This window comes from Amyelois transitella, chromosome 3 (assembly GCF_032362555.1).
Source record: "Amyelois transitella isolate CPQ chromosome 3, ilAmyTran1.1, whole genome shotgun sequence".
Taxonomy (NCBI): Eukaryota; Metazoa; Arthropoda; class Insecta; order Lepidoptera; family Pyralidae; genus Amyelois; species Amyelois transitella.
In genome coordinates, this window is record NC_083506.1 from 6689516 (window position 1) to 6712658 (window position 23143).

At 36.4% G+C, this 23143-nt stretch overlaps 2 protein-coding genes across 5 annotated transcripts; one reads left to right on the top strand and one right to left on the bottom strand.

Moving 5' to 3' along the window:
- The first annotated feature begins 45 nt into the window (after positions 1-45).
- Positions 46-7884, top strand: LOC106135459 (uncharacterized). Of its 3 annotated transcripts, XM_060947764.1 has the most exons (9): positions 46-571; positions 680-751; positions 2260-2410; positions 3271-3399; positions 3484-3609; positions 4617-4688; positions 5189-5332; positions 7108-7201; positions 7856-7884. In XM_060947764.1, exons 4-8 carry the CDS (start codon positions 3319-3321, stop codon positions 7171-7173), a joined length of 489 nt encoding a protein of 162 aa, XP_060803747.1. In that variant the 5' UTR covers positions 46-571; positions 680-751; positions 2260-2410; positions 3271-3318; the 3' UTR covers positions 7174-7201; positions 7856-7884. The 3 variants fall into 3 exon arrangements, with proteins under 3 accessions (XP_060803747.1, XP_060803743.1, XP_013191205.2); XM_060947760.1 differs by lacking the exon at positions 7856-7884 and having other exon boundaries at positions 7108-7309; XM_013335751.2 differs by lacking the exons at positions 2260-2410; positions 7856-7884 and having other exon boundaries at positions 7108-7309.
- LOC106135499 (zinc finger protein on ecdysone puffs) lies at positions 7281-21555 on the bottom strand. Of its 2 annotated transcripts, none has more exons than XM_060947753.1 (14): positions 21395-21555; positions 19801-20034; positions 19430-19507; positions 18326-18666; positions 17138-17249; positions 14919-15074; positions 13188-13355; positions 11801-11962; positions 10750-10870; positions 10510-10610; positions 9962-10145; positions 9425-9547; positions 8978-9086; positions 7281-8321 (listed from the first exon to the last, which is right to left on the bottom strand). In XM_060947753.1, exons 2-14 carry the CDS (start codon positions 20032-20034, stop codon positions 8204-8206), a joined length of 2007 nt encoding a protein of 668 aa, XP_060803736.1. In that variant the 5' UTR covers positions 21395-21555; the 3' UTR covers positions 7281-8203. The 2 variants fall into 2 exon arrangements, with proteins under 2 accessions (XP_060803736.1, XP_060803734.1); XM_060947751.1 differs by having other exon boundaries at positions 10510-10613.
- Between the last annotated feature and the right edge of the window lie 1588 nt (positions 21556-23143).

Here is a 23143-nt window from a genome sequence, read left to right on the forward strand (position 1 = left end):
TGATTTTTTAATTTAAGATTATTGAAGGTAATTACATTAGCCTTCTGCCTATATAAGTAGTCGAAATATAGATTAATATTTAAAACATACACATACATATACATAGCCAGCTGCCTTGAACAGACTGAAAGACCAAGTTCTGCTGTATGGCTTCTGTGTTTAACCTTTTCGAGCACGGAAGGCGTTCAGCGACGCGCATACGGGTGGTGCCTCGTGATCGTGATTACCAAATTCCACGTAATATACAGCGTGGGAGCCTTTATTATAGATAAAGATGTTATGTTACACATTGGAATTAGGAAATTATAACACTAATTGCGCATCGAAGTATGGGACTGGTTGGCCGAACTGCATTGGTTTGGTAGCCGGTGTTGCATAAGTGGAACGCGAGCTGACATAACGAAGACTTCGCAATCGGCACCACGCCGGCCTTGGCCCGCTTGGTGCCGGCGCATTCGGTCACCGCACGCCGCGTCTTTTCGTACACAAGCTTACGGCCCGCGCTCACAGTGCCGCCTTCTACTTCGCGCTAAGCACTAGTGCAAGTGATATACGCGCACTTGAACACGAGGTAATATTATTAATGTGTTAAATTCATTCATAAAAGTGAAAATGACTTTTCTTTGAGGAGAACGTAGCGCAATTGTATGCCTACTTATTTTAAAAACGTTTTTTTTAGTTGGGGTTACTGGGACATCGGTACAATAGTATCAAGTGAGCACCCAAACGTAGATGAACTGTTTATGAGCAGGTTTGTGCTATTTTTTATTTAAGTAGTTCGAAAAGAGGTCTTTTATGCACATTCATTCATATTGATATACATATAAACTGTTGCATTTTATTTTAAACGGAAATCAATAATGCCAATAGTGACTAACTTTTATTAATTTTATTGTATTTTTGTGTATTTGTGTGTGTCTTTTCTTAAAAAATAAAATATCGTAAAAATGTCTTTTGCTGAAGCAAAACTGATGTATGATGATTATATTAACTTTTCCTTTACCTTGGTTATATTTTATTGTTTAATTGCCACAATATTTAGGGGAAAACGTTAATCAAAGACACTTATTTAACCGCAAATGAAATTAATTTATTTGATCTATTTTTTTAATCTTTATTGATGGAAGTAAGATAGGTTCCTAATACCTATGGCGGAGTTGGTTTACTTCCCATTTGCGCAACAGGAAATAACTTATACAAATGAATGTTTTATATATTCATATCAAAGTAACTTTACATACAATATCTGGTAGGTGAAGGTAACAAAATATACATTAGCAGACTAAAGTAAATGTCCGTGACACAAGGCCATCGTTATGTTTAGATATAATACTTGTATGAAATGTGACAGAAAAAGAAATATTTTTTCCACGCGATCAAATGTAACAAAAAAAGATATTGCAATCCTATTACCTTGCTCACCTTCCCTGGAGATGATCCTGAGGGCCGCTTTATGCCTACGATCTGGGAGTGGGAACGTCAGGTAGATAAGAGAAGGAAAAGTAATATTGGCGGGTGTGTGGAGGCATTAGGGTTCAAATTGGGTACTTTTGCTTAGGTATCAAACCAAAAGTGTACCATCTCCCTCTATATTCGATCTACCCTTCGAAAATGGGATCCTTTCACAGAAAATAGTACCTACTAGACGTATTGGTTGGTATTATTCTATGGGGCCTACTATAAGGTAAATAAGCAAGCAGGCGACATTATTTAAGGTGCGGTCGATTTTTTTTTTTTGAGTTAGTACTTTTTTTTCAAATATTTATTTAAATATATATAAATATTTATTTATATATGTAAAGTTTCATAGTTATTAAGTATTTTGCACTCGACTGTGCATCACCATTCTGCTTTTAGTTAATTATCGTACTTATAATACAATACGTACCTATCCATTACGCGACCATTACCCAAGATCATTTATTACAAAATTCCCAGTTATTACAAAAACCCAACCACGTAAGTAGATCACGTCCAAGTTGAACTTTAATAGTATTTTTGCTTTAATTAATGTTGCTTTAGTTATTAATTCAGCTTTGTCTAATTACCAGAAATCGGAATAGGTAGGCTGTAAAGGGTAGGTAGAATGACATGTAGGTCCATTAAAGATAATAACTACTTATACAGTGGCATATCTCTTCGCTATTTTTTGAGGAATTCGATCCAGAACTTAAAAGCTGAAGGGGAACCCCAAAAAACGAAAGTGTAAGCAAAATACTTAGGATAGTACCTACACAAAATCGCAACTAATATCTACAGAAAGGAGATTGTTGCTGTCTGTACGTATGACAAGAGTTTTTGTGGAATGAGACTGGTTGCATCATGTGCATCGTGTAACATGCCTGCATTGGAAAATAACAAGGCGGAAGACTACTTAGATACATTGAGACCCTAGATGTCTGTGTGAAAGGTAAGTTAAGAATAGTAAATTGCAGTTTTAAGGAAATCCGCAAATTAAAACTGGTTACCTAAATTTAATTGAAATTTGATCTCCGTTCTCGGTTTACGGAATAATCTACACTAATTCCTAAAGAGAAAAGATTTGAATGTCTGAAACGAAGAAACGCAAAAATTACTGAACCGATTTTCATAAAATTTTGTTGGAAATTTGTAATAACATAGACTACTAAAGAATATACCTATGAAAGCTAGTATAGGATAGTACCTATTCATTTCCTGATGACTTTCAATCACAATACCTAATATATATTTTTTAATTGGTATAAATATTTAATCTAGATACCTTCGGCAAGCTGCTAAACTAAGCTAAAAATATTTTTGGCAAAACATAATTTGAATAATTAACACCACATTATCAAACTCATCTTCACGAGTTCCCGATTTGCACCCTCAGCCATTGTTTTTATAGACTGCCTAGCTAAACATAAATTGATATTGATAAATTAACCTTTACTAAAATGGTAAATGGAGTATCAATAATTATATCATCTATACTAATATTTTAAAGTTGAAGAGTTTGTTTGTTTGTTTGAACGCGCTAATCTCAAGAACTACTGGTTCGAAATGAAAAGGCTTTAGACTGTATAACATCACGCTGCAACTATTAGGAGCGAAGAGATAATAAAAAATGTGAAAAAAACGGAAAATTATTGCCTTGAGGGCTTCAGTGATGCCTAAAATAACTGTTCCACGCGGACGATGTCGCGGGCATAGCTATAATTTATATGGAAATCCATTTACAAATGGGTATTTAATTAATGGATGCTAATCATTTATTAGCTCGACGATTTAGTAGCTCCTTGTTTGCAGATTAACGTCACTAGCACCGATTTAAAACTGTAAGGCGTACGGTGAGAAATGGCTTTCAGCAGACATGGCTTCATTTTATCTATGTTCGTTATCATAGCGATCATCGCTCCTCAATTCACAGCTGTACCCGTAAGTAATTGTATTTTTACCCTAAAATAAGTCTAAGTCAATTTGCTTATGAATATTTCATGATACTCTACGTTTTTTTTTCAGCCTACTGCTGAAAAGTTTATAAATAAGGATCGTACTAACAGACAAGCTGCTATAAAGGCTGGAAAACAAGTCCCAACAACACCGAAATGGGGATTCTTTGGAACAGTGTTTCATCTTATTTTAGAGGTAAGTCATTCATTTCTTTTCTATTCCGTATAATACTCGTATCTATCTTATACCTACAAGGATCTACTGACCGATTAAATGATTTAGGCGCGATTGGTCCAATGTTCAAATCTATACTACTTATTAACATTAATAAGCTGAAGAGTTTGTTTGTTTGTTTGAACGCGCTAATCTCAGGAACTACTGGTTCGAATCGAATTTTAGGGTGAATAGACTTTGTCGAGGAAAGCTTTAGGCTGTATCTATACCATCACGCTGCAACCCTAAGGAGCATAGCAATAATGGAATATATGAAAAAAACGGGGAAAATTATTCATCCTTGAGGGCTTCAATGATGCCCAAAATATTTCGCAGGTGGTCATACTCGCGATTATTCCAAAAAGGCAATTATTTACGTCTTAGGGTTGTGTAGACCAATCGCAATTAGGACTAATCGCCCCTATTTATAAACGTGTGAATAAATAAACATACCTACATACATATGGTCACGTCTATATCCCTTGCGGGGTAGACAGAGCCAACAGTCTTGAAAAGATTGAATGGCCATATTTATCTATTTGGCTTAATGATAGAATTGAGATTCAAATAGTGACAGTTTGCTAGCCCATTGCCTAAAAAAGGATCCCAAGTTTGTAAGCCTTTCCCTTAGTCGCCTTTTACGACATCCATAGGAAAAAGATGGAGCGGTCCTATTCTTTTTATAGTTTGTTTTAATCATAGCAGGAGCGAAATCATGACTCTATCCACCTTCTAAAATAATACACCATCGAGACCCAAAACCCTTTCAAATTAATTCAGTTCAGTTGCAACTTACATTTAAATTATTATTCATTTATTTATTTTTTTGTATTCGTGCCGGGAACCACACGGCACTATATTATTTTAGAAGGTGGATAGAGTCATGGTTTCGCTCCTGCTATGATTAAAACAAACTATAAAACGACTTCATTTTTATCTCAGAATTTTTATAAATGTCCATACTTAAATACTACTAATTTTTATTTCAGCAAATCAACGATACTAAGAGTGCCTACAATCAAATATCCGAATTAGTAAATAATCAATTTTCCGATGATAATGTAAGTTACATTGACATGCCTCTTTTTATCTCAAAATAATGCAGGTTCAGATTCTAAATATTTATCTATTTAATACTGGTACTGAGAACCTTAAAGTTTGTTGCCCAGGATTATAAGCTATATATCTCCAAATAACCCTTGCTTTTTCGCTTGGTCTACTCCTACTGCGTAAGGAATGAGGGCGTGATCATGATATACGTATGGGTTTTCTAATGCAAACTTCCACTCTGATCTATCTCTGAGCAAGAAACTAACAATTTATTGCTTCTCTTTCTGCACATAATCCAAGTTACTTTACGAAAAGGCTTTTAAACATGTTTTTTTTTTAATCTTGATAAATCATCTGCTGTTGTGTCCAGGCTTAATAGCTATACAACAACATCAACATCCGTTCAAATTTTCCAGCCGGAAATAAGGTGTACCTACAATTTCTGTTATGATAATAATCTTATCTATTTATTTTACTTAACAGAAAAATTATTTTCAAATATATTTCGCAGGCGGTTACCAAAGCTCCAAATCCTAGTAACAATAGCACTACAGAAGCACCAAAAATTTCTAGAGCAGAATTTTTGAAAATTCTCGACCGTAATTTAAAAGGCCTGGCTCGGTTACGGAATCTAGAAAATCGTATAGCTAGACAGGTAAGTTACGAGTAATCAAAACATGTAATAAGACACATTAAAATTTATTCCAAAAATGACAATTAAGAGACAAAATAAAAAAGGATCTTTTGTGTTTCTAGTACCGATAGTATGATATAAGCTTCACCGAGCCGCGACAGTTTAAGTCGCACGTGGTCCATGCTCATGGGAGAGTAAATAATTTCTGTATGTATGCAGCAGATTACATACAGAAATTATTTACTCTCCCATGACTGTGTGAAATAATATATATACACATGTGAATATATATGTCATTATATATATATATATTAAGTATATGTTTATAGTATACTAGCGACCCGCCCCGGCTTCGCACGGATGCACAGCCGATTCCGAGACTCTAGTAGAACTAACTAAAGGACCGCCCGCAAAGCGGCTAAGTCTTGCTCACTTCGCAACGGGCCGTGCAGCAGAAATCGTAATATTTTAATTTCACCACAACTTCAAAACCAAACGTCCATTTTTAATCATTCAAAGACCAAATATTATCTACATAAACTGTACTTATTGATGAAATTATTTTGATAAGGATTAATAGCATGAGTAAAAAAACGCGTTTAAATGTAGACCAAACAAAATTCAAGATTCTTAAATAAAAATGTGGTTGTTGTGCCTCACTCGACATAGATAGGTATAGTGTGTCGCGGACTTTTTTGTAGATATTTATAAGATCTACAATTAATTTAAACATTTTATGGTTCTATCTTTTGTAGTTTAGGCAGCGTACGCAAAATAAGTAATTTTTTGGTTGATTTTTTTCAGTTTGTGTCCGAAAAATCCAAATATATTACGGAACCCTATTTTTTTCCAAAATAAAATATAGTCTATGTTACTCGTGGATAATGTAGCTTTCGAATGGTGAAAGAATTTTTAAAATCGGTCCAGTAGTTTTTGAGCCTATTCATTACAACCAAACAAACAAACAAAGTTTTCCTCTTTATAATATTAGTGTAGACTAGCCGTGCCCGCGACTCCGTCCGCGTGGAATAGTTATTTTGGGCATCATTCAGCCTTCAAGGGTGAATAATTTTCCCCACTTTTTTCACATTTTCCATTATTTCTTCGCTCCTTATAGTTGTAGCGTGATGTTATATAGCCTTAAGCCTTCCTCGATAAATGGTCTATTCAACCCAAAAAATTTTTTTCGCGTTAAAACAAACAAACTCTTCAGCTTTATAATATTAGCATAGATTTGTACAGTCGCTTGAAAAGAAGTATGACATCCTGTTCATACAAACACAAACTATAGGAGGGATTAAGTTTCTCTGTAGGCGGCTGTTCCTTCTTCAGAATTTTATTTATTTTTCTATTATCGTGATCTTGGTTTTATAACTCGTGCGAGGCGAGGACAATGCCCAGAGCCTCACGTTAGTTTGTTTAGTTAGTGTAGACAATAGTCCCGGTTTTGTGTATATTTACGTATACGGATATTATTAATCGTTTTTTAAATGACGTTTTGTTTTCCAGCCGTGTGGTTCCCGGCACCAATTCAAAAAATAATAGGACCACTCCATCTCTTTCCCATGGATGTCGTAAAAGGCGACTAAGGGATAGGCTTACAAACTTGGGATTCTTTTTAGGCGATGGGCTAGCAACCTGTCACTATTTGAATTTCAATTCTATCATTAAGCCAAATAGCTGAATGTGGCCATTCAGTCTTTTCAAGACTGGTGGCTCTGTCTACCCCGCAAGGGATATAGACGTGACTATATATATGTAGGTAAATATGTACATATCTATGTTTTGTTTTTCAGGACACAATGGCCAACCTTCGACGTTACAAAGATGAAATTTTCGGAAAGAAGAATGAAAACAGATAATTTTTTCCATTGGGTATATTAAATATAGGTTTGTGTAATGTTTGTTATTTATTTTTATGTTTAGAAAAAGCATTATGGTCAAGGGAAAAATTAAAATAAAATGAAGCTCCAATCAGACAGACCGTTTATTGTGTAGTGTATAAAATATACCCTTGCTTACCTCTGTGGCTATATATATACGCCACAAGTCACAAAAATAAAAATTTGAAGTCTGTTGTTATCTCAATAAACATTTCTCACAACCCCCTGTCAGTTTAGATCAAACTATTAAATCTGCTACTCTCTCCAAATTATTACATGTACCACCCCCACTTATCCTGCCTTTGAATTTTCTGCAGTTCTTCAAGATGATGTTACTAAAGCTATTCAACATATTTCCTCTGATGCAGTGGGAAATGACTTAGTATGCTCCAAGATGATCAGTTTACTTTTACCCATACTACTTACCTGTACAAACTCACATCTTTAATTATTCATTTTCATCGGGTATGTTTTCTTTAGCTTGGAAGCGGGCTAATGTTATACCATTGCCAAAAACTTCTAATCCTTCATCCTTCTCTGAACTTCGTCCTATATCTATTTTACCATACCTCTCTAAAGTTCTCGAACATCTTTTACACAACCAGTTTTCTTCATTTCTCTTGAGAAATAATCTTTTTTGCCCATTTCAATCTGGTTTCAGACCTGGACATAGCACAACCACCACTCTAATTAATGTAACGGCCGACATCCGTTGGGCAATGGAAAATAAGTCACTCACTTTGATTGTGGATTATCGATAGATTTAATTCTTAATAATACCTTGTTAGTTAATTATAACTAATTATTATCTAATGTGAGGAGTTTAAATCAAAGAGTATTATTTTGGTATACTATTATTAATTAACCACATACATTTTGAAGCTAAGTATAGATAGATATCTATTGCTACCTGGTAATCAGGTATTTTTTACTAATAAAAGTACATTAATTGAATACCACTTAATCACTAGGTATATATAATTCATGAAACACTATAATTAAATTTAATCTAAGCTGCTGTATCAACTTCCACGTTATTTTTCTCATGTGAATTGTCGGCATTAATAACGTCCGTTTCCTCGTCTCCGACTTTAGATTTCTTGTCACTCTTACGGAACTTTTCGTACCTGCAACAATTTTTTTATTTCGCATTTTCATAACAAGGAGCATGGGAACTTTATACAACATGGAAACACACTCACACAAGCCTCATCCCGCGAATCTGTTACGCAGTTATATTTTTTACTAGCGACCTGTCCCGGCTTCGCACGGGTGCAAAATTCGAAAAAAATTATACATGAAAACCTTCCTCTTGAATCACTCTTACCTGTTACAAAAAACCGCATCAAAAACCGTTGAGTAATTTTAAAGATTTATGCATACAGACAAACAGACTAAAATAGCTACTTTGTTTTATACTATGTAGTGATTTTGAATTGAATTTCAAGGTTTGTTATATTTTGATTAGAACCAACATTAAAGCAGTATTAGGTTGTGATTATCACTACATAGTATAAAAAAAGTTGCTATTTTAGTCTGTTTGTCTGTATGCTTAAATCTTTAAAATTACGCAACGGATTTTGATGTGGTTTTTTGTAACAGGTAGATTCAAGAGGAAGGTTTTTATGTATAATAACATTTATAATTTTGCACCCGTGCGAAGCCGGGGCGGGTCGCTAGTGATAAAAAAATTTGCATCGTTGTAGGAAGCCTTGATTGCTTTTTTTAAGTTGCAGCAAAAAATAACTATTTATGTATGTTTTAGGGCTTAAGATATTTATACCTGTCCAAGTCATCATCGTCGTCACTGCCCTCGTTTCTTTGAGGATCCACTTCTCGCAACAGTTCACCAATATCTTTGTCTACGTCTGCCCACAACTTGTCTTCATTTCCTGTAGGTAACATTTTTCGTATTAGCAAGGCATAATCTTTCACAAATAAGAGTAATACTAACATTTCACCCCTAACAGAAGCCTTAGGGAACAAATTAATGTAAAAAAATTCTTTGATAGGAGATACAATCCAAATATATACATTTTTAACTGACTGATGTGTTCTTGAAGGATACAAATATCGATAAAGTGGATCTATTTATATCAAGCAATTTTTTTTTGAATTTCTGATAAACCCCCACCCCTCTAAGGGGGCAAAACAGGGTATTTGTCAGATTTCGTTTCACGGCGAACGGAGTCGCGGGTGACAGCTAATTATCAGAATAAAAAAACCTAACCTGATGTATTACATGCATCACCACCGCCATTTTCCATTTTTTTCTTTTCTTCAGTGGGTTCCTGTTTTTCGGTTTTGACCTTATCTGCAGATTCTTCAGCATTAGAGTTGTCCTTCTCTTCTTCTGCAAACAAAAGTAAAATTTATATTTTAAATATATGACTTCGCCTGTGAAAAATGTTTGCGGTATATATTGTAAACACGCATCACTATCTTCCGACTGCTTGAAACTTTTTTTTTTATTGTAAATTTGCTATCGCAATGTTTAGCGCAACTAGCACTGCAGGTTTTTTCTAAATATGTATAAGGCAGAGCATCTCAATCCACGATCTCTTATGGAAGAAATTATAAATTATACGTTATTTTATTATACTACACACAATAGAGCATAGTCCATTGTGATGACGATGACAAAAAGTCTAACGTTGTTTCCTGTGGCAATTTATTGGGGATTTTTAAATCATAACCATTTATTCCTCGAATATGGTTACAATGTTGGTCTTAGTATTAAGTGTTGATGTATTGTGCGAGCGGTCACCTCTCTGCTGGTGCAGCTGGCGGTGGATGCGCTCGGCGTGCCTGCGCAGCGTGCGCGTGTCGCGGTGCTGCACGTAGCGGCCCAGGTGCAGGCGCAGGCGGCAGTGGCGGCGCAGCGCCTCCGCCTCCTCCGCGCCCGCCTCCGCGCGCGGCAGGTACACGCGGCACAGCTCGCACCACCACACCTACGCGCCGCCGAATCAATACACATGTTTCATACTAGCTTTTGAGTTTATTCCTTACAAAATAAAAAATACTTCTCTTTAATACTAATTTTAAAATATGAAGTACGGCTAACACAAAATCTGGACATACTAAATAATATCATGATCAAAAATGGGTGAGTTTCCTCTGCAAAAATGTCGAAGGTCAGACGGGAGTCGCTTCATATAAAAATCTGCCTTACTCAATCTAGAATCATATTCAAAAACCATTTCGTGAGCAACTGAAAACACAATCATTCTATTTTATTGCGTCAACTTTTCCAGAATAATATCCTAGGTTTCAAATATCTATTTGGAATGAAGTTAAGCTCAATCGCAACTTTACCTCTACTTTCTTGATATGTTCACTGCCAATATTTATTTCCACTTTCGGCTTCTTTACAACGGTCTCTTCCTTCTTTTCACCACCAGAGTCATCATCTTCGACTTCTAAAAAAAATATCTAATATATAAAAGGAAGATCAACTGACTTACTCATCAATAACCAGTTTAAAGTAAAGAAACAATAATATATTTTAATTTATATTTACTGTCCATCTCTTTGATTATAATTTTATTTGCTCACCATCAACGTCGCCAACGGAATCCAAAGTCATGAAGTTGTCCAAGTCGACATCCATTCCCTCATCGCCGCTTCCTTCCGCCTTGGGACTAGCGCGCCTCGCGTTGGCTTGAGCAGCTTTCTTCTACAAATAAAACAAGTGGGTTTAAAAAATAGAATGCAACACATCATTATTTTTAAAATAATTTAATTATGCTTTCAGTTAACCAGTTCACCATCATTTTTCGTAAACTCGACCTGGAAGTGAGAAATAACACGCTGGTCTGGTAGCAAAGAAAATACCGGCCAAGTGCGAGTCGGACTCGTAGGGTTCCCATACCATCATCACATCACGTTTGTTACTTATATATTTCTTTTTTATATTCACGTTTCTACCTGTTTCTTAAAAGCGTAAGAAAAGTTTCCAAAAGTTGAAAGAAATTAGTTTCAGACATAAAAAAGACTTATTATTTTAATTTTTAGTATTTTTTGTTATACCGGCTACAGAAATACATAATTTGTGAAAATTAATGACTGTCGTGTCCGCTGTTTCTTCTGACATGCAGATTATATTAAGGAAGCACAAGGCTATAAAACTTGGATTTCATATTTAAGATGATGTGCTATCAACCGGCATCTATCTGAGCCTCAATTCTTATAACAAGCCATCCAACTGACCATGAGTTTCGAGTCTAGAGAGTTCCTCTGTCTAATTTAACTGAAATCACATTAAGAGGTTTTCTGTTGACTATTCATCAACTAAGACGTCAGGCATGTAGCAATAGTTCAGGCCCGGCCGCTAAAAAGATCTTCCGCCAGACTAGGTGTTATGCCTGGGGAACGGCGGCTCCGACAATGTTGAGTCGGAGGTTGTATTTAAATATGGGTGAAATCTTTAATATCGCGATTCAGCAAATGCGCTGTATAAGGCTAGCGGCGTGTGACGTTTAAGATGTCGCCATAGACTCTTCGCTACTATTAGTTGAGTGCGTCGTACTCTCACTGTGATTGGCTGATGGCGTGTGAAGTTAGTGAATTAAGTCGTCATAATTATAATATACTTGAAAAATTTTACCTTGAGATGTTCCAACGAGCAAATATGATGCTCATAGATCATCGGCGAGCGAAAAGTGAGACGGCAGATGCGACAGAACGGCAACAAGAAACGCTTCATGGCGCGGTGCGTGTCCGTCATGTTGTGTGCCTGCCGCGTCGTGCGGTGATTCAACCGGCAAATCTGCATGAGTGAATTGCTTATAGTTTGTTTTTTTTTTTATTAAATTCCAAATTTTTTATTCATTATCATTATTAGAGACATTTCAACATCACTTAATAATCGTCATATATTTTGGTTTCACAACATTTGTTGATGTCAAATAAATTACTTAAAATAAAGTTTAGTGCAGGTTCCAAAGTGTCGGTGCAGAAGAAGCGGTAAAAAACTGCACTGCAACATTTTCTTCAATAACGTCCGTCAGCTTCTTAATTATCCAAACTTAGAATAGAATCGAGGACGAGAGAAAACATTGTTTTGATTTATACGGAATTTAAATAATAAAATTCTCGTGTCACAATGCTCGTTCCCGTAACCCTCCGAAACGGCTTGACACATTCTCGTGAAATTTTGTGAGCTCACTATGAGAACTCAATATGAGTAGGTCTGAGAATCGGCCAACATCTATTTTTCATACCCCTTAGTGATAAGGGTGGTCCACCCTTAACATTTTTTTTTTATTTTTAGACTTTTTTTTTATTATATAGCATCAAAAATAACATACAACCCTAAATTTTTACCCTTTTATCAGCCCTATTTTTAATAGCCATTTAAGTAATTTATTCATTTTTCATAACCGGTCAATAACTGATCAATCATCATTTAATAATTTTTATAAGGCAAACTTTTAATTATTACCTTTATATTAAATACTAGTATTCGCCTACGATTCCGGCGGCGTGAAAAGTACCCTATATCCTTTTCCGTACCACAAAATATCATGGAGATCGGTTCAATGGTTTTGACGTGAAAAGCGGACAAAAAAACAGAAAGTGTGTTTTTTGTCCGCTTTTCACGTCAAAACCATTTACATTTACGAGTATAATATTAGTATTAGATTATTATTATTGTAAAAATATATATTTTTTTAATGAACTGATACGAAATTTGCTTGGATTTGGATAAGCGTTATCATTATACAGACAGACAAAATATATTTGTCTGAAATTATAGCGCAGTTGAACGTCGCGCACTCTTATAAAGACAACTTATTCCGAATGTTTATACATACAAAATAATCTTCAAGAGGCACCATTTGAAGACAAGAGGTTAGTGTATCTTCCTTCTTGAAAATAAACTTACTGACTGATGGTCATATCATCGCACAGTTAAACCGCTGGGTCTAGTGATTTTAAATTTGAAATTTAGGTCTCTTATGCAGTTTACGTGTCTATTTAAATATAGTTACCAAGCAGAATGTGGTATGAGGTGCGAGATCGGCGGCCGAGCTGGCCTCGAGCTCGCGCTGAGCGCCGCGCTGCGCCACGCGCATGCGCAGCAGCTGCGCCTTGTGTCGGCGCGCCACGCTGCTCATCGCCGCGCGGTGCTTGCTCGACACTAAGTGCTTCGCGTAGCGCTACAGGACGTCAATAAAACAAATAAACAAAGCTTATCCAAATCTTCAAACCGACGAGCTTGCATGCAATGATACCTCGAGGAAAGAGGGGTGATTTTATGAATGTTTATAAATCTTCTTCCTCCTTCCTGGCGTTAATCTAGGTTACTTCGACACGGGAACGAGGAACCCGGGATAAACCCAAATTGCGATTTAATAAGAGGACAATTTTATATCACCATTATTGTCCAAACAACATACATACAAGATCAGTGGAGGGTAATATTTATTTAATTAAAACCACGTTGGTCTAGTACGAGGGCGACACTGAAAGTTTTTAGAACTGGCCATTTGTTATTTATATAATAAAAAAATTAATTCTGATTTCAAAATTTCATTCAATTGTCATTATTTTTGCAATCTGGCGGCAAAGTGAAAATAATTCGTGCTCCTAAAATATATGAATTTAACGCGAGAAAATTTTCGTGCAATGATTTTTTATGACTTTCTGTGAAGTTAACACGACAAGAAAGTTACAATAGACTTCGATTGGCCTATTATAATGAAGCCCCATTTCGTGCCACTGTTTACAACTGGTTCAATGAATTTAAGCGTTGTCGATCTAATCTCACCGATGATCTGCGTGAGCGACGGCCTTCTACGGCGACCACTGAAGAAAACATCAGTGTTGTGCGGCGTATGATAGAGGCTGACAAAAGAGTTACCTATCAGCAGATTCGGACAAGTCTAGGCATTGGTATGAGCCAAATCCATAAAATCCTCCACGAACATTTAGAGGTCAGGAAGCTTTGTGCCCGGTGGATACCCCATAATTTGACTGAGGCCCAAAAACTCCGTCGTGTTAATTGGTGCCGTGATAAGATTGAAAAATTTAACGGAGGTGACTCAAATGCCGTATTCGACATACATCTTACGGGTGACGAAAGCTGGATTTGTTGTTATGATCCAGAAACTAAAAGGCAGTCGGCCCAGTGGGTGTTTCCGTTCGAGGAGTTGCCCACAAAAGTGAAGAGAGGTCGAATGTCTTTGAAAAAGTTCGGGAGAAACGACCTCGCAGCAGAATCCTCGTTCATCACGACAAGGCCTCGGCGAACCATCGACTTTTTAGAGATATCAAATGTGGAATCACTGGGTCACCCGCCATAGGTACAGCCCCAACCTAGCACCTTGTGTTTTCTATTTATTCCCCAAAATAAAAGAAAAACTTCGCGGTTAACGTTTTGTGAACGCTGAGGAAGCAGTCGCTGCGTTTGATAGGGCCGTCGAAGAGACACCTAAGGAAGAGTGGGCAAGGTGCTTCTCCCAATGGTTCCATCGGATGCAGCGATGTATTGACGAAAAGGGACACTATTTTGAAAAGATATAATAAAACTAATATTATAGTATAATGCTCAGTTTTTGATTTTCTAAAAACTTTCAGTTTGACCCACGTAGTGAAGAAAAGTGTCAGCTGCTTAATTCCTTTTACATATTGTCTTTTAACTTTTGAAACAATTTTTCTACAGTTAATGTTAGGCGAGTTTTACACGAGTCTTATGGGGACAAACAATTTAAAATACATACCGCAAATGTAACACACTTTTCCTTGCAATGCACGCAAGAAAGTTGTATATAAGAGCGAGGGCGCGGCGGGGCGGCGGCTTCGGAGGCGGTGTCGGCCTCCTTGTCCGTCTCGTCGCCAGCCTCTTCCGGCTCTCCTTCAGATCCATCCACATCCGGCTATAAGCAAACGAGCGAACCTTACTAGACACTTAATACCTATAATCACGTCTATCTCTTAAGTGTCTTGACAGCCAAGTTCAGCTGTATGGCTAAATGTTAGAATTGTGTCAAAAAGTGATAGAATATATGATATAAAATATATAGTGATTATGTGACTAGCAACCCGACCTGGCTTCGCACAAGTATTTTTAGTATAAGTTTTGCGAAGATTGTCAATACTACTTAAGTTTTCATTTGTGGTAGGTATACAAAGAAACACTAGCCTAACCTAACTATATAATTTAAAAAATTACAATGAAAATTATATAAACAAAATAAAACTTCCAAGTCTTTCAAACAATTAATTAATCTACGAAATACAAAATTACAAGGGATCTACCGAATTAGAGTTAATATTCAGAACACGATGATATTGTGAACAAATGCATGCATCCAATAGAAATTGGAAACATCTATCCCCAAACTACTCTCACAACAAATATTTCGTCCGTCGTGTGCGTAATTGCACGGGTTGGGCATAGTATAGAATACAGCAGAGGGCAGGTAGGCGCGGTGCGTGGTCGGTTATAGTTGGCGATAACTTCGCCAGGCCCGGAAATTTCCATTTTGCGATAGCTTATTAGATATTATTTTTTTCACGTAGTGCAATGCAATGTTGGTCTTCATTAAATGTATAACGTATTTAATTTAAAAAGGATTACTAAAACTAAAATCGTCATAATATCATCAGTTTGAACAAAACCTAAACTTATTATAAACTAAAACCTTCCTCAGTAATCACTCTACCTGTTGTTGAAACTGTATGAAAAATCGTCCAGTATTATTCAAGTTTATCGCGAACAGACAGATATACAAACGAGGCACTTTGTTTTATAATATGTAGTGATGAAGTGATGGAAGCTTACTATGTGTGATTTATAGGATTACTTTTGTAAAACATCAACAACGTCGCAGGGTTAGATAGTCAAAACGTAACAAAATAATCTATTTATTGAAAGAATACATTTGCGACTGTACATTCTCGCGCGAGTGCCCTCGCCATGTGTTCGGGACAGCCAGTGGAAAACAGCAAAGTGTAGTGTAGGTATGTATAGCGAGAATAGACCAAAATTGTTTAGTTAAATGAACAGCCGAATAATAATTAACATTTTATAGTGCATAATTCATAGTTTAATTGTAATGTTTAATCTTTGTTAATCTTGCTATCATAATTTAGCATGCAGTTTTAGGTGGGCATAACAGAGGTGGTGGATGCTTACACAAATAGTCAAAAGAATGGTCGATAAGGCAACTTTTATATACGTTGATAAATGAATCTACATCCTTATCCCTACAAATATTATAAATAGGTAAATAACTGTCTGTTATGTTTTCACGCATAAACCACTGAATCTATTTTGATGAAATTTGCTACAGAGAGTTGAGGAAAAGCAATGGCAACTTTTTATTCAATTACAGAGCTTTGATGGTCAATAGAATTAGTAGCAGAACGCAAATGTACAGGGATGCATTACTCTCCACTCCCGAGGGAATGCAGGCAGGCCCTTTGACTCGCGTACAAAAGCCGACACGAGAGCGAGAGCGAAAGCACGCGACCCGAGGATAAGCGAATGTATCCTGTACATTCCCGTCCTCGCCATGTCTCCTGGGCCCTCGCCAAGACTGAACAGGCGAAAAATAAATGCGGCGGGCGGGATGATGATTCCTTTTATAACATCTTGCTATATTGCTTGCTTTTACTATAATATAATCTTTATGACGTTTTGATTGTTCTTTGTTGCAAGTTACGATAAATTGTAAATACCTCGCTCGGGAGCTACCCGTGCGAAGCCTGGGTGGGTAGCGACGTTTCAAATAACTCCTTGTTACTAGTCCACCGTGAAATCAAGTTTACATCAATACAATATGGTAAATACAATTCAAAATGACATCCCTTTTATTTCAGTTTTAATTTTTTATATAGCTACAAAATAATTTGATTAATTGTGCCTAAAGATATCCAAAAAAAAGTTGCAGACACACTACATGCTTTGGTTATTAATTTAATTTGAAATACATACCTTTGGCGATTTGCTTTTGGGTTCCTTTTTCTCCTCAGTGACTTCTTCCTTCTCATCTGCATCCCAATCTTCTTCAGTTGAAGAAGCATCTTCTTTTGATTTTACAGAGTTACTATAATTAAAATATTGTATGTCATCTATTATTAATATGTAATCTCAGGGAATTTATGTTAATTTCATGATACAATTTCATTTTGCAAATACTCTGAATTAATAAAAAACACTTATGAGTGTAACTGTTAACGAATAATTGAATTTAACTAACAAACTTGTTATTCTCACATTTTTCACAAACATCCCTAGTTTCTGTTGATATTTTTGCAGCCAAATGAGGATGCAACAATTCTCGTCTTATACTTCCTCAGTAAGTACCTTTATATTTAGAGTAACTTTAGAAACCGCTGTCAAGGTATAATTCGAAGGATATAATAAATATTCAAATGGGAACTTTCAAAAGTCAAAGCCCAGAAGGTGAATTTGAGATTTTAATTTGAATAAACTGGAATTCTTATTTCTACAATGAAGTAAGTAATTATTTGCCAAATTTATGTTGACCAACCTATAACATATAAGTTAATATGGAAAGTAAAATCAGAAGATCCTTGTCGTTCATCTTGCTAGGATTGGAGCCCAATATACAACCAAGTGGCGCTCAATCCCATCTCCCTCTCAAAACAAAAATTGAGACTCTCACTTTAGACCATTAAATCGTTATTCTTGTTAATAACAATAGATCCTGCTATAGACATGAAGAACACAATCTCATCTTGTAAGTATTTAGTCGTGAAAAAAGAATTTCCAGTATATTTTTCAAAAAATATTATATCTGTATGTATTATTAAATCAAATCAATTGCAACTAAGCCAAAGTCATGTAACAGTAATCTTCTCTTATTTTTCAGTTGCTGTAAAATTTTCAACATATATGGTTTCCTTTGAATACACCTCATTTTTCTGTGTTATCCAGTTTTACAAATTATTTGTAGTTTTTAATACATTTGTTCACCTCAACACCACTTAGAATAGCACAAACCAATGCTCCAGTACTAATCGATTTCTTCTATGTTAAGATCTTCTTACGCTTTTCATGTAAGAACTCATCATCTCATCATAATTCCTTAAACTTTCAGTGAGGCTGGAATCATTAAAACTAAGCATACAAGTAAGTCAACTCAGTATATGAAATTACCTTCGCTTGAGGGTTCTGAAAGCGCGGGTGTATCCGAGCGATCTTTCTCCGAATCGCCTAGAGGAAAAGGTTCCGCGCGAGCGCGGCGCTCCGCGGTAGGAGGCTCGCGAGCGCAGACTGCGGCCGCGGAAGGAGCGGCGCGGGGCGCGCGGACGCAGCGACACGCGCTCGCGCGGCGGGCCCATGCCGCTCGGCTTGCGGTAGCTCTCTCTGGCGGGCGAGCGCCGCCGCTCCTCGCCTCCGAACGATCTCCTCTCGCCGCCGTAACTCTCTTGTCTACCGCCATACGAGCCGCCGTAATGACCGCCGCCGTCATGGCTACGTCTATCACTCGAGGAGCCCTGTACATAATTCTCTTTGGTTCTTCGGGTGTGCCTTACATATCGATAAATTTTCTATAAATTAACAATATTTATAATTAAACTACTTCCTCTTTTGTATATTTTGTGATATTTCTATTTGAAAATCCATCTCCATGTGTACACTGGTGTGCCAGTGAAGATCAATTTTTGGTTACATTCTTTTTAAAATTTCGTTATAATAGCAAAAAAACACGTGTTGTTTATTTGCATTGGTGACAAATTGTTCATCAAAACATTTTCTGTTGAAAGCAAGATTTATTCTTCACTGATAACCGAAAATCTATATCAGCTTTCAGACCCTTTAGAGCCTCACCTGGCTAATTCTGATGAAGTAATGAGCACTGGGCATGGGTATCAGAAAAAGAGGTATAAATGTTTAGTAGGTAGCTAATTATCTCAGTTCAAAACTAACTACATCTTTTTGTTACCTCATTCAATGATTAGTTCCTTTCGTAGATGTTAGCTTTGCATTGCTCAATCTTCGATCAAGACATACAATATTACCAACTCCATCATTTTAAGTCACCTCAAACTTGAAAAATCAGCAACCACTATGAAATTCTTTCTAAACTTTGATGGAGAAATTTTAAGCTCTTTGTAACAGATTAGTCATGCTCCAACATCTTTTTATCCATTAGTAATATTTTTGCATAGTATTCTCCTGATTTCAAATGTATGGGATTGGGATTTGCCATTTCTATGCTTATTGACGACAAGATATTTAAAAAATGATTGAACTAACCTCCACTCTCATCCTTTTCCTTTCTGGTGATCCAGATCTACCTCCATAGTCACGATTAGCGTAGCTTGCAGAACTCTCCTGGAATTTATACATCTATACTATCTCTACTTTTTATTTATTTTATTCAAGTTGATGCCCATTAGTTCAAAAGTCAGAGACAGACTTTACTACTTTAGGAGCAAATATTACACAAATCATACATACATACATACATAAAATTACGCCTCTTTCCCGGAGGGGTAGGCAGAGACTACCTCTTTCCACTTGCCACAATCTGTGCATATTTCCTTCGCTTCATCCACACTCATAACTTGAATAAAATAATAATGACACATGAGCCAATATGATACGTCAATGACTTTTATACTTACAGATCTATATGTTTTTTTATAGGGTTCATCTATTCTTTCTCGACTTGTATTATATCTGCTTCCACCACTGTTGTAACGGGAGTCACTAGAGTATGAAGAGTAACCTCCTCCGCGTCCACCCCTGCTTTCGTATGATCCCCTAGAGCCACGATAAGAGCCTCTATATCCGGTGCCTCTGCTGTTGTATCCCCCTCGTCCACCATAGCCGCCATAACCACGACCGCGAGACGACATCTAAACAAATTTTAAAATGTTGAAGTGAGTACTACTTACGTTACCTACCTACTATTTGAAGAATTTGTAAGGGTAAGATATTTTTCAAAGCCTCCATAGTTTTGTAACAAATGTTTTAATTAAATTAAGACTGTAGTTGAAATTAAGACTGTAAAGAAAGCACTTGAGTTCTATCTAAGAAAATGCTTTAACATTTATTCCACTCATAGCACTTCTTACAACTGTGTCTATACAATTAAGTTTATATAAATGTATGATTGATTAAATGAAAGAATAAGAATTGAAAGCATCAAGAAACACAAAATCAAAAAATGTCATAAAACCATTAGAAATGGTCAGGGCACACAATTAGATGTAGTGAAAAATGGTCAAAACTAGTGACGAATAAGTACACAGGAAACAGAAAGAGAAAAGGCAGCAAACCATTTAGACGATGGGTAGATGATGTTAAAACTATAGCTGGTAGACAAGAGAAGCACCTGATTGAGTAAAATGGATATATGTTGGAGAAGGCCTATGACTATAATTGACATACAGAGTTGATGCAGTAGGAAATAAAAAGTTACAAAAATGTAAATTTTGTCTGAATGAAGACTTCATAATAAATGGTTTAATAAGATTGACAGCTAAGGCTTACCAAGGTTGTAGCCAGGAAAATCACAATCAGGTCAAAACAATAATATAAACCCATTATAGTGAGAAGGTAATCTTTTTTAAACAAGGGTTTACAGAACTCCACAGGCAGTTCCCCCTAACTAGCCGAAAAATTTTAAGTATGTAACAGTGACATTTTTGGATTTACTAACTAATTTCTAAACCATAGTTTTAAAAATATAATATTGTGTTTCAGTCGTTTATAAATAAATTCATATAATCACATAAGTCACCCCGGCGGGGTAGACAGAGCCAACAGTCTTAAAAAGACTGATATGCCAAGTTCAGATGAAATTACATTATACATTAAAATTTATATAAATAAATTCACTCCTGTTTCCCAAAGGCGCATCAGCGTTAGCCAGACTCAATTTTCACTCCCATTTACAGTTTTGGGACCAACAATCCTTCATGGACCGCCATTTCAATATTAATATCAGGTTAGGATATACGAAATTAAACGTGTATCCCGTGTAAACCAAGGTAGGTTAGGTTCCCAAGGACAAAAAGGGGTCGGTCATTCCAGGATCATGGTGAAAGGCGGACACAAGGCTCATTCCCAAAGAAGTAAGCAAGTTCAAAACCAAGTGGTTTCCAATGGTAGGTACCCAAGAAAATTTGCTATCTCTCGTATTCGGGGGTAGCAAATTCTCGTATTGATCCATAATTCAAGGTGATTTACAAAATATAAACCAAAATTACTTACATTTCTTTACTTAGCACTTCCTGGCTATGAAATCAAACAAACAAAACCAAAAAAATCAAATCAACGCAATTGTACACGCCGGCAAACAGGAAATAAGGAAGCAATACAAAATGGCTGCAGTGGTTGGCCATAGAGTTGCCCGCTCTGACCGTAGACAGAATAGGTAGGTATAGATATCCAGTCCAGTCCACAGTCCTAGTGCTGCCGATCGATAGTCCAATATCGATATCACATCTCTAATAAATACACACTATTATTACACTCTATCGATAGTTGAATGAAAGAAATAGTGAAGTATCGTATCGATACTATCGATAGTGATCAACTACAAAGAAATTCTACTAAAACAGTCAACTATCATTAGTTCGGTTCGGCAACGCCAATATTGGGCCGTATACAGAAAGAAAGCTAGAAACTTATAACCGCTTACCTTCGCTTGACAGCGCTGGTAACCCGCGCAAGAAAACATATGAACGAGCGCGCTTTAAGCACTGAACGGTGCCGACAAGTTCCTACAAGCATTTATAATTAATAAACAACTACGACAACACGAGCGATTAACCAGCCTCAGTTGTTTAGCAGCTAGCTTTTCCATCATAGTCTGCAATTGCTGATAATAGACGTCTGCGGTAATCGTGTGGCCAGATTTAAGAACTGTTATGAACGACACCGGTGCTAGTCCACCAAACACTAACAAATACATTTTTGGGTTAATTTTCGCTTGAGGCATGTTTTGGCTGGCTGGTCAGGGTCCAGCCATTGCGATGAGCGTTATCGATTATCATAGAGAATCATTTTTTTATCATAGGTAATGATTTGATTTGAAAACCCTTCATTATTGTGCCGGTTAAGTAATGTAACGAAGCAGTCGACACGTATTTGTCGGTTTGCTTCACTCACCCACCCATCTTTGGTATCCACCTTTCAAGTTTCTTAATCTTCCCATTTTGCTTCAGGTGGATAATAATAGTTTTATTACTAACACCGAAGCCCGAAGCTAACTCAGACGTGGTTTGCGATGGATTCGCTTCGTCAATAGCCTAGAATTTTATTCTTCATTATCAACTAGGGTTTTCAGCCGTCCACAGGGCTGCAGGACGAAATTTCCAGCACGAGAACGTTGGAACCAGAAACGCACTGTTTTCTTTTGCGACACCACCGCCATACAGATTTATAAACCCTTCGATCCGTTTCCGCAGCACTGGTCCCACGGTGGAACTCGTACTCGTAAGTAACGTGATATTTAAAATTTTCCATTTTTTAATCTGAGTGACGCAAACATAAAATCAGAAGAAAAAACAAATGAATGATGGTAAACGAAACACATGTTTTGAATTTGGAATCACTAACTAAAGTGGAGAAATTTGTGATTAAATAAGTAGTATAGTTTTTTTTTAAAAATTGGATACAAGATTTACTTATTTACGTCACATCACTTAAATCTTATAACTAAAACTACTACCGCTTCCGAAGCGCATGTGAAGAAGAAACGGAATAAACAACACTGCAGCTTTTCACCGGACGTCAATTTACAAATATAGATCTCTTAAATCTAAATCGTGGACGAATACACATTGTCTACATTAAAAAACATAAATGAATGTAAAACTTATTATTTCAAAGTACAACAAAGCGCTACCTATTAATTAATTAGTCCGGTCAATTTAGATCAAAAAATGAGAGTGAAGTTACATAAAGTCCCAACAAGCTGAATTTTAGTGAAATTATTCAAAACATAATTATAAACAA